Source organism: Alosa alosa, chromosome 7, assembly GCF_017589495.1.
Source record: "Alosa alosa isolate M-15738 ecotype Scorff River chromosome 7, AALO_Geno_1.1, whole genome shotgun sequence".
In the NCBI taxonomy this organism is placed as follows: domain Eukaryota; kingdom Metazoa; phylum Chordata; class Actinopteri; order Clupeiformes; family Clupeidae; genus Alosa; species Alosa alosa.
In genome coordinates this window covers 21,486,675-21,499,174 of record NC_063195.1, presented here as the reverse complement: position 1 = coordinate 21,499,174, position 12,500 = coordinate 21,486,675, and the positions used below count along the sequence as shown (strand labels likewise).

Genomic DNA, 12,500 nt, shown 5'->3' with positions numbered 1-12,500 from the left:
ATCTTGGGAGGAATGAATAAATTTTTTTTGTATTCAGTACATTTGGTCTTTTCCCAGTTTTCTCTACGATGGAGGATTAGGGCCACACATGAAGAAAAAAAAATATTTTTGCCATGTCGACATTAAACTCAACATTTCGAGAATAAAGTTAAAATGTCATGTCGACTTTAATCTCAACGTGTCGAACTTTAAAGTCGCCATGTCGACATTAAACTTGACATTTCAAGAATAAAGTTGAAATATCATGTCGACTTTAATCTCGACGTGTCGACATTAAACTCAACATTTTGAGAATAAAGTTTGGAGAGAGAACGACTGCTCCAAAGTAGGGTACAAATGGGACGATTGAAAAGAAGGACGAATGAAACATTCCAGTTTTCTTCGAGTGCAACAACAATAGACATCATTTGGACAAAACATAGAACATATTAACCTCCGTTGCTCAGCCAAATTCTTTCCTGTCACGTCCTTTTATCACGGAGTTATCAGGCGATAAATGCGATGGTCAAAAGTAAATTTCATTAGTGGTTTATTTATTTATTGTATTATTATATGTTTTTCATCTAAAGGTTCGACTTCATGCTTATTCAGTAGCCTAGACTAGGCATATTAAGTGCTCTCCCCAATCCCAAACTTTCACATTGCATGTTTATTTATAGGCTAATGGATGCAAACAGCCTATTGCTGAATGTCTGTAGACGGACAAATGCAGCTGTCCTCCCGACCAGGCAACCCCATAGTAAATACACACATATCTGTATTTATAGCCTACTATATTTTATGCAGGTGAAACATGGAAAAGCAGTTTTAGAAAAATGAGTTTTGCCATGTTGCCATGAGTGACAGCCTGTGAGTCATGAAGGGCAGTTATTTGGATGTGTGGTGGCCTTACCCACATAAAAACAGAGCAAAATAACATTTTGTACTATAGAAACATTATATAATTGGAAACATGCAATTCTAGCTATATAAATGGCATAGTGCATGGTAGGCTATTTCCATAACCGCGACGCGCTTCACGATGATGGCAATGAGTTGTTAACAGACAAGATGTAGCAGCAGTCTATCTGAAATAACACCTAGGCTATTTGAAGTAGGCCTATTATTCATGATTGTCACATATTGTGTGTTAGTGTAGGCTACATAGCTTAAACTGTAGGCTATGTTTAAACTGTAGCCTATTTCGAGATTAAAGTCGACATGACATTTCAACTTTATTCTCGACATGTTTAATCTCGTCAGTTTAATCTCGTCATGGCAAAAAAAAAAATCTTCATGTGTGGCCCTAATATGCCATCGTATTTCTCTGATACCAGACAAATGAGAAAGAAATAGAACACACATTGAAAAAATGCTCATTTTGAGAACTATATTTTGCATTTTGTTGTCCAGTGTGTAATGATTGATTGAAATCACAGTGATTTGATGAGAGGATGTGTTGTTTGATGGCAAGATTTGCTTTTGCTGCATGTTTTAATGTTTTGAGAGAGTAACAGCCTTTTGCAAGCAAAATGTGTCATTTTGGCCAGAGTGCTTTTGTTCAGACACAGGTGTTAACTGTTTTGGGAATGTGATGTCAAAGTTGACACAAGCATCAAAACGATAGAGAAAAATTGTAAATGTCAATGACAGTTACATCTTGGGAGGAAAGAATGCAATTATTTTTTATTCAGTGCATTTTGTCTTTTCACAGTTTTTCTGATACCAGAAAAATGAGAAAGAAATGGCACAGAGCAAAATGGAAGGCTGAAACTCCTCATTTTTAGAACTATATTTTGCATTTTGTTGTCCAGTGTGTAATGATTGATTGAAATCACACAGTAATTTGACTACAATACGTGTTGTTTGAAGGCAAAATTTGCTTTTGCTGAATATTTTAAATGTTTTGAGAGAGTAAGAGCCTTTTGCAAGAAAAATGTGTCATTTTGGCCAGAGTGCTTTTGTTCAGACTAGGGCTTTGACTTTTGCCCAAAAATCATATTCAAAGTTTGTTTGTTTATTAATATTAAAATTTGAATATATTTGAATATGTATCAATAATATTTTAACCATTAAATGTCTTCAGTAAGACCGATATTGGTATCAAACTTAAGTTCTATATGTTCTGTCCACCAGAGGGCAGTGTATCAATCAATGTCAATAGACTACGTGCACGAAAGGCTGAGTATTTATGCATGTGTTAAAATTGTTATTATTGAGCATAGGGCTGGGCGATAAAACGATAGCGATATGTATCTCAATAGACATGTAATCGATATATCAATAAAAAAACGTTTGATAGAACATTCATAATTAAAAGCAACACACACCTCCTGCCTTAAGTTGTCCATAAATAAATAGGCTAAATATATCTTGCATTGTAGTATGTCAAACTCTACCAGAGTAGGCGATAGAAGTAGGCCTACCTCAACACACTCTCCTTGCCCCATGCTCTCTCTCTTCCTCTCAACAGGCGCATCCCTCCTCAGCATGCACAACATGTAATCCAAACATTAATCGTGCAAGACGACTGGCTAAATTACTATTAAATCCGGTTAGCATCATTAGCACGCTGCACGAATTTGTTCAAAACTGTTGCATTCAAATTGACTGCTAAATTCTAATCATCTCAATCCCGATGCAAATAGAAAAGTATTCCAAGACTCAAACGGGCCTGTCCCAAGGAGAAAAAGTATTCATTTAAAACTTAAACACACGTGGGGAAACTGAACAGTCTAACCAGTAGACTATGATAAACTAGCAAATTAAGCTAACGTTACTTTGTTTACAATATTTCCAGGCTTCAACCAGTGCTGCTTTTCATTCAGACTTATCTGCACATTTATTTATTTGAGTGTTTTTCATGATTGTGTTGCCATTTCTTTTCCCTGTTTGCTTTGATTGATAACTGAGATGATTAAAATCAGAGGAAGGTTAAGTTTAAAATAAAAGTGTCTATTATGTCTATGTGGGAGCTCACTAAGCGTGAACCAGCCAGGATGCCAACGTCACCTACAGGAGCCCAGATGGCCAATAATAGCCTTGCTATGAGCTCGCGATTTTACTTCACTGGGCGTGAAAAAAACCTCGGAATCTGAATTGAAAACAACGTTTACAACCAAATACATTTAAAAAAAAATGATCTCCATAGGCTACAGGTTTGAATATTAAGAGATCCCTAAAATTTGTTCGAATTTTTAAAATAATCGAATTGTATTCGAATAACTAAATAAGTTCGGAGTCAAAGCTCTAGTTCAGACCTGCGTGTTAAATGTTTTGAAAACGTGATGTCAGAGTTGACACAAGCATTAAAAACAATCGAGAAAAAATTTAATGAATGAATGAGTGATTGAGGATGTGCAGGGTCCTGTGTGTGTGTGTGTGTGTGTGTGTGTGTGTGTGTGTGTGTGTGTGTGTGTGAGAGTGTGTGTTCTCCTGTTCTTTCCTCTCCTCTGTGTGATTTCAGGTTGGTTTGCTAATGTGTGTCAAAGTGGTGTGAAAGTTCTGAAAATAAATCTAGAAGGAGTGTGTGAAGTGTGCTTCAGCAACACACACACACACACACACACACACAACTACATGTTTGTGAGTGTATGTGTGTGTTTGTGTGTGTGTGCATGTGCGTTTTTAGTTTGACTCCCTGATAGTCTTCAAGTGTGTGTGTGTGTGTGTGTGTGTGTGTGTGTGTGTGTGTGTGTGTGTGTGTGTGTGTGTGTGTGTGTGTGTGTGTGTGTGCGCGCGCACACTGTGTAATCGGTTGTTCCTCTATCTCTCTGTGTGTGTGTGTGTGTGTGTGTGTGTGTGTGTGTGTGTGTGTGTGTGTGTGGAGTGAAGAGGATTAGCTGAGTGGCTTTAAGCAGGCAAGCTGACTGATGGACAAATTTAATATCAGAACAAGCTGTAATCTCTGCCAGTATTCATAACCACGCCGGATTAAGATTAGTTAAACCAGACGATTACCAGCAGGGTGTCTCTGTCTCTCTCTCTCTCTCTCTCTCTCTCTCTCTCTCTCTCTCTCTCTCTCTCTCTCATTTCTCATTCTCTCTCCCTTTCTATTTCATCCTTTTTTTCTCCCTGTCTGTGTTTGACACTGTGTGTGTGTGTGTGTGTGTGTGTGTTGTTGTGTTTATGCGCTTGCACCCTATGTGTGTGCGCTACTTTATTAATCATATCTCATAAGTATGTCTTTAAGGATGAATTATTTACAGTACTCTAATTACATATTTCCATTTTAATAATTCCTTGTTTATTCCCTTCAGTATTTTGAGATATTTTGACAAACAACTGTTACGGCCAGCCTCGGAACCGCACATAAAAAAGGGAGGCGGACAATTACCAAGTAATTTGAAATAATAAAATAACTGCAGTCAAAAAGATGCTAAGGTGAGGAAAATAGCGTGTGAGTGTGTGGGTGTAATGCAAGCATCATTAGGATGTTGAGTAAGATAAACAAAAAGTAAGTAAAGAGAGAAGGTGCCTGTGGGAGAGGAATCAATCAACGTGCCTTCAAAACCAGAAGTGATGTGTTCATCCGAAGCGATGTAAGCTATTAAGTGATATGTTTATCCAAACATTTAAGCTATTACCATTAAAGCATTTTTAAACAATTAAGCTACAGAGCTACAGCTACAGGAAATGGTCCAATGGATTTCAGTGCAGATTGCAAATAATGAGGGGATTTTAATTATTGGTTATGCTATGTGTGTGTAGCATTTCATTAGATTTCATTAGACCTTTGGAATGGGGTTGTGCGATTGTGATTGAACATCGGCAAGTGCCTGTCAGTCAATGGCAGACCTGGCCTTCAATTAAACAAGCACAGGAATCAAATAATTCTCCATTGATGTGTCTGTGTCTGTGTTTGTGTGTGTGTGTGTGTGTGTGTGTGTGTGTGTGTGTGTGTGTGTGTATTTGTGTGTGTGTGTGTGTGTTGGTGTGTGTGTCTGTTTGTGTGTGTGTGTGTGTGTGTGTGTGTGTGTGTGTGTGTGTGTGTGTGTGTGTGTGTGTGTGTGTGTGCAGGAGTGTAGGTCCAAGGTACAAATGAGCCCTGTATGTTGTGTAAATTTCAGCTCATTTGGCTGAGTCTTTCACCACATCCCTGGCTGGCACGAAGAAATCGATGCCCGGCAACATGCAATTACCCATGATCCACCTCCTGCGGCGGGCGACTTGCGGAACCCTTAACAAACGAGCCCGTGGCCTCTGATCTCCCATGGCAACGCCATCTCATTGAAGTTCCATTTTGTCTCCTTCCACTTTATTTCCGTCCAATCCAATCGCATCTTCACTTCAATTAAATGCTGTTTGATTTAGTGAAATGCACTTGTCCTAGGGTAAACAAAGTCTTAATTTAAACAATATCGAGATTGTTTTTTTTGTTTGTTTGTTTGGTTTTTGTACAAACACTAAGTCTGAACTTTTAACTAAATATTCATTTAAACGGATATCACAATTGTTTTTATACAAATTATAGGCATAAACTTGTGTTAAATTAAACTTGCATCAATATTGATTTTTTTGTTTTTGCACAGATAGCAAGCCTTTGATTACTTAAGTGTTGTGTGGTATAGAATTAAGATATTGTAACTTTTATGATGTTTTTGAGATGTTTATATAGCCATATTTATTCCTATCCATATTTATAATTATGTCTAGCCATTGGCTAAAAAAAGTTCTCTCTCTCAGAAGGCATTGAGTCACTGCAATTATCAGTGATAACCTTATTTTGGGCAACTGTTCTGAAGCCAAAACGAGCCATCAGTTGTCAAACTGTCTCCAGTTAGCTCGGGTAAAAATGTCATGTTTTGACATTTGATAGCCAGCAGGCTGGCTGAGCTTTGACGGAAAGTGTCACCGGAAAATGCCAGGGATGAGACCCCAACCGGGGGACCAGTGGAATGATAATGACCCGACCTGGTGTAAGACGACGAAAGTAGCGGACGCTTCCAAAAAGCCGAGATCCCTCGTTTTTGCTGTCCCTTAGTGAAATGCCATTGTCACTCTGTCTGTGTGAGATGTGTCTTCACCCCTCGCGCCCCTTCCCTCCTCAGCCTTGAAGGCTAAGGGGGTGTTCACATTGGCACGCTTTCATGCGAGGTAGAAATTCACTGTGTACATGTTGTTGCTATGATATGTTATAGTTAGCTATGTCGCTAGCACCCATTGTTGGAAAAAAGCACAACCTCAAAAAAGTTGAGCCAGTTTTTAACTTTCAGTGCTTCGCGTTTTTAGAAGCCTCACTTTTTTTTCCTGCTTACTGTAGCCCCGACTTTTATAAATGTGCACGTTGCAACGGACAGTCGCACCATTCCGTAGGGAAACAGTTGAACCCCCAACACTTTGATTGCTCTTCCTTAAGCTGTGTGGTTGCTTTTGATTGGAGCACCTCCTACCATGAAATAAAAGCACAACAGATCTCAAACAGTATACCTAGGGGCAAGCAAGAAATACAAAAGCCAAGGCAAAGAGGAAAACCTTAAGAACATTAAAGTACGATCCTTTTTGCTCTTTGGAGAACCACATCATGGTGCTACAAGTACGATCCTTTTTGCTCTTTAGAGAACCACATCATGGTGCTACAAGTACGATCCTTTTTGCTCTTTGGAGAACCACATCATGGTGCTACAAGTACGATCCTTTTTGCTCTTTGGAGAACCACATTATGGTGCCACAAGGGCCAAGTGAGAGTTTTATGAGAGCATGTGGGCCAATGCTGGGCCGGACATGTGTCCCTGTGTGTGTGTGTGTGTGTGTGTGTACGCATGTGCACGTGTGTGTGTCCGTGTACGTGTATGTATGTGTGTGTGTGTGTGTGAGAGAGAGAGAGAGAGAGAGAAGAAAGCATCTTCTGTAGCCCATGATTACAGCAAATGCATTCTTTTTCTGTCTTGTGCTCAGTTCAATTCAAAAAATTGTTGTTGACATGAATGTTTCAGTTACATTATTGCCAAAGCTCAATTACGAAACACACCCATTACTCACTGATCTTCCTATTCTCTCTCCAAACACACACACTACACACTCATCTTCCTCTTCATCTTCCTCATATCTCTCCTTTTCTCTGTTTTGTTTCTCTCTCTCTCTGCCTCTCTTTTGGTTGCTTTCTTCATTGCTCTTTTGCATTTAAAAAAGAGGGTTTGAAAGAGTCATCGTGAGGGAACTTAAGTCAGACAATCTATTACGCATTTGCTTGACTGAGGAGGGAGGATTTGTGGGGGTGTGTGCGATCAAAGCCGAGATCAAAGTGTGTGTGTGTGTGTGTGTGTGTGTGTGTGTGTGTGTGTGTTGTGTGTGTGTGTGTTCCGCTGCGGATCCTTTATTATGTCGCTACACTCGTTTGTTCTCATCGATCTGCACGGAAGTTTCTCTCTTTCTCTCGCCATCTCTCTTAACTGCTCCCCCCTTCTCCTTCCCCACCTCTCTCTCTCTCTCTCTCTCTCTCTCTCTCTCTCTCTCTCTCTCTCTCTCTCTCTCATTCTCGTTCTCTGTCTCTCATTGGCTGTCTCGAAGGGTTCTTGACTCTGCTATCTCCCCTATTCCACTCCGTCTTTGAGTTCTCGGCCAGCGTCTTACCTTAAGTGTTGGGGTTCAGGTGTGCCGTCCTCTCTCTCTCTCTCTCTCTCTCTCTCTCTCTCTCTCTCTCTCTCTCTCTCTCTCTCTCTCTCTCTCACGCTTGGTGCCTTTCTCTCCGACACGCTTTTCATCTTGCAAGGATTTTTACAGGATTTTCATTAGCAAAATACTACTGCAAGAGTGTGTGTGTGTGTGTGTGTGTGTGTGTGTGTGTGTGTGTGTGTGTGTGTGAGAGAGAGAGAGAGGGAGAGAGAGAGACAGAAAGAGATGAAATGGCCACGGCCGTGCTCTGCTTGTGTGGAGTTATGTGAAGTTTCTAAAACCAGAATCCATTACAAGACAATTAAAATTCAAGTCGAGAACTCTGGGAGGTGAAGAGAGCGAGAGTGGAAGATGAAGAGAAAGAAAGAGAGAGAGAGAGAGAGAGAGGGAGGAACAGAAGAACTGTGAAGTGTAGAGAAGTAAAGTGTTAATACAACATTTTCTTTTCTTCAGGTAGTAGGAATTGAAAAAAAGAAAAGTTTCTCTGGAGTAAAAGAAGACCAAGAGAAGAGGACAAAACGTACATAAAACTGTGGAAACTTTTTCCCCTTTTTGTTGTTTTACGTCTGCTGTGTTAACTATGTTGACTTAGTAGCTCAGAGAAGAAAGGCTTTCAGCCAAAAGCAAATGTTCTTGGACTAATAATAAGGTTAATGCATTAAAGTGTGAGCGCCTGATCCTATTTCAAAGCAATGAAACACTGCTGTTTGACTGAGTCACATTTCAAACTCACTGCACATTTGCTTGTTCTGTTTGTCCAGCTCTCTCTCTCTCTCTCTCTCTCTCTCTCTCTCTCTCTCTCTCTCTCTCTCTCTCTCTCTCTCTCTCTCTCTCTCTCTCTCCTTCCTTCTCTATCTATCTCTCCCCCTATCTCTCTCCTTCCCTCTCTCTCTATCTATCTCTCCCCCTCTCCTTCCCTCTCTTTCTCTTACTCATCCCCTCATCCCTTCTTCCTCCCTTCCCTTGACTTCTACTTGATCTTTTCTTTTCTTCTTTCTGTTCCAGAACCCAATGCCCCCACTGATCCGGTCGCCCCGGCAATAGTGATCAGTCCCAAGAACACGTCTGTGGTCGCCGGAGCGAGTGAAGCGACATTGGAGTGTGTCGCTAACGCAAGGTGGGTTGTCGCCCGGGGCAACGCGGTGCCGTGTGCCTGCCGTGTGCAGGTGAAGAACTTTTCAGAAGAAAAGAATCCGTGGTTCCATAGTTACACAGTCACAGAGAAAGCCTCACTGATATGAGACAGAAATGAGGCTGCTGGAAAGTACACAGACTTACGGACACTGGCACACACACACACACACACACACACACACACACACACACACACACACACACACACACACATGCATGCACACACACACACACACACACACACAGCACCGCCTTTGTTACTGCATCTATTCATTTATAAATGTCTTTTACTTCCTTTAAAGTTTTGTTCTCTTTGCTTTTGTGTCAAGAAGTTCTCCCTCAGAAGCTGTGTGCTTGTTTCCACTGCCCTGTGTGCTTGTTTCCACTGCCCACGAACAGAGGGGTGTTCATAAGGAAGACTGGCTGATAGATAGACTGCTGCTATTGATGACTCATGGAAGGGTAGTGGAGATAGGGGGTGGACTAATGAACTCACACTAGAGAGAAGCCAGGTAATCAGAGAGGAGAGGAGAGGAGGTAATGGAGAGAAGTGAGGGATGAGAAGAGAGAAGAGGTGGTAATGTATGTAAGTGAGGGATGAGAAGAGAGGAGAGGAGAGGAGGTAATGGGAAGAAGTGAGGGATGAGAAGAGAGGAGAGGAGGTAATGGATATAAGTGAGGGATGAGAGGAGAGGAGGTAATGGATAGAGGTGAAGGATGAGAAGACAGTTTTAATGGAGAAGTGAAGGATGAAACAAAGGAGGGATGAGAAAAGGGATGAGAAAAGTGGCAGGAGGTAAAATGGATAGAAGTGAGGGATGAGAAAGATTTATTAGGAGGTAATGGATAGAAGTGGGGATGGATAGAAGTTATGGAGGGATGACGGGATGAGAGGAGAGAAGAGGAGAAGAGGTAATGGGAAGAAGTGAGGGATGAGAAGAGAGAAGAGGAAGAGAGGTAATGGGAAGAAGTGAGGGATGAGAAGAGTAATGGGAAGAAGTGAGGGATGGGAAGAATGTGTAATGGGAAAGTGAGGGGAAAGGGGAAAGGAGGAAGAAGAGAGAGAGGAGGTAACTGATAGAAGTGAGGAAGAGTGGTGATGGGTAGACTGGAGTCTCAGCTCCTGCTACTCCAGCTGAGAGAAGATAGATAGGTAGAGTAGGAGAAAAGAGTGCAAAAGAAGGGGGGATGAACCAAGAGGCGAGAGAGAGGAGTGGAAAGAGAGACAGGGGAGGAGAGAGTGATGAGAGGAAGAGGGTGAAATAATTTACAAGAGAGTAGAAAAACCGGGACAGGGACACTTTGTTCTTTTGTGTTCTTTTCCTGCAGCCTGGTGTAAATACCACACTGACTCCCAGCAGATAATGTGTTTAGCATTTAATAATACATCAGTGTGCTAATGTGTTTTATCTTTTTTTTTCACCGTCACATCCTCCTGTCCCTTCTCCTCCTGTCTGCCACCCTCTCTCTCTCCCTCTCTTCTCTTTCATCTCTCTCCCTCTCTGTCCCTCCTCTCTCTCCCTCTATTGTCATCGTCTTCTCTCTCTCTCTCTTTCTTCCTCTCTTTCTCTCTCTCTTCTTCTCTTTCTCTATCCTCTTTCTTTTCCCTCTCTCTCTCTCTACATTGTCCCTCCTGTAGGCCGGTGGAGCGTCTGCAGCTGGTGTGGAAGCGTGCGGGGGTGCGGGTCACTCAGGGCGTGGGGGCGTTTGGCCGCCGCCTCACCGTCTCTAACCCTGGCCAGGCTGACGCCGGACTCTACGTGTGCGAGGCCCTCCTCCGCAACAGCACATTCAAGACCGCCGAGGCCCGCGTCTACCTCACCGTGTTAGGTGTGTGTGTGTGTGTGTGTGTGTGTATCCATGTGTGTATGTCGGTGTGTGAGTGTGTGTGTGTGTGTGTGTGTGTGTGTGTGTGTGTGTGTGTGTGTGTGTGTGTGTGTACGTACACATACACGTGTATGCAGGTTCATCTATGGCTGTGTGAGTTGTGTAGACATGTGTGCATGTATGCGTCATTATGCCATAAGTCCAAATCACAATAATTTACTGTATTTTTGTGCCATTTGGAAATAAACAACGAAAATGCTTTTCATACACACAGAAATGCACACACACATGGACACACACAGACTGACGTACTCCCACACTCACACACACTTCTCTGACACACTCATACACCTACACACACATGGACACATACAGAATGACGATACTCACACACACTCCTCTGACACACTCATACACTTACACACACGCATGGACACACACAGACTGACGTACTCAGACACTCACACACACTCCTCTGACACACTCGCAGTATACAGCTTTGTCTGGTGTTTCATGTGGTTATCTCATCATGTAGTTTAGCAGTTGAGAGAGCTCAAAATTATACCTGACTGGGAAAATGAAATCCGGACAAATATTTAGAAATTATAGTCGGGTTCGGTTCGGGTCACATGGGGGCGATATGCATTGGAAGCTTTACATTTAAAATTCCTTATTATGTTGGGTATCCAACAGGTCTGCTTTACATGATGCAAACGTTTGTTTGTTGAGAATAAAGTCAAATGTAAAAAAGACCTAATAGCGTGCAAGATTTGTTTATCTTGACAACGCATTTCAGGCATGCCGGCTGAAATGCACACGCGTTGTCACGACTACATAAACAAATGTTTATGCACATTTTGCACATAAGCACAGTCTTGGGTGACGTTAAAAAAAAGTTGTTAGCCTATCAGGAGATTTTAAGATTATTTGCTTTGCATACTGTGGTAAAGACATAGGCTACCGGTAGGCTATAAGGTTGTCTCGTTCAACTGGATTAGGATTTGCTCGAGTTGCCCCAATTAACGTCGATGCTGCATATGGATCAGTGACAGAGGCACTGTAATTTCAAAGACTGTTGCAGTTCATTTCAAGACTTTTCGTCAATGGTAAGACAAGAATTCTATTTCAATAGGCTATGCTTGCTTGGGCCTCTTGTGTTAATGCACGCTGTGTGTGACCTGCGTGCGTGCATGCTCACCTGCCAATACACACTTGCAGCCGTTTCCCTCTGTCAAAAACACGCCTGCATTTGTTTTATTTGATCAATAAAGCTGCCTCCTCCTTAACTGTGGAGGCCCAGAGGTGCCCCGGAGGTTCCGCCTCATCTCGGGTGGGTGATGGTGGGTCAGTGTACACTACACGCTGCCAGCTATTTCTGTGCCGCTGCTGCTGCTGCTGGTGCCGGTGGCCATTCTGCTAGAATCTGAGCCAGATCTGTCCAAGATATCTCAGCTGCCAGCTTGGGACTCCTTGTTTATTGCCTCCTGGTGCATAAACAAAATGCAACAAATCAATACAACAGTACAATACAACACACACACGTACACACACACACACACACACACACACACACACACACACACACACACACACACATACACACAAACACACAAACAAAAAAACAAAGTGACAGCATAGCGGATCATGACCACCCCTCAACACTCAGGGTCTCTCGGTCGTCTTAACCCCCCCAGTGTCCTGCTTCAAATCCCAGGGTCCGGCTCCCTTAACCCCCACCCCCTCCTCAGTCTCCTGCTTCATATCCCAGGGTCCCTTAATCGCACACTTGAACCAGTGTGGAATATTCTCCATGACACTGTCCTCGGCTGCCGTGTCATGTGTTAGCTCGTTATCCGGCTCTAACGAGCTGATTCATCAGGTCCACAGAGAGGGAGAGGGAGACGAGGAGAGAAGCAGGGGGAACATCAACGAGAGAGGGGGGGGGG

General features: G+C 42.4%; 1 protein-coding gene across 1 annotated transcript in view; it reads left to right on the top strand.

Annotated features, from left to right (window-relative positions):
- Positions 1-12,500, top strand: part of sdk1b (sidekick cell adhesion molecule 1b) — a 296,641-nt gene that overhangs the window by 164,434 nt on the left and 119,707 nt on the right. The window contains 2 exon segments of the mRNA XM_048249003.1: positions 8,599-8,710; positions 10,367-10,557. Of these exon segments, the coding sequence (XP_048104960.1) occupies positions 8,599-8,710; positions 10,367-10,557 (303 nt within the window).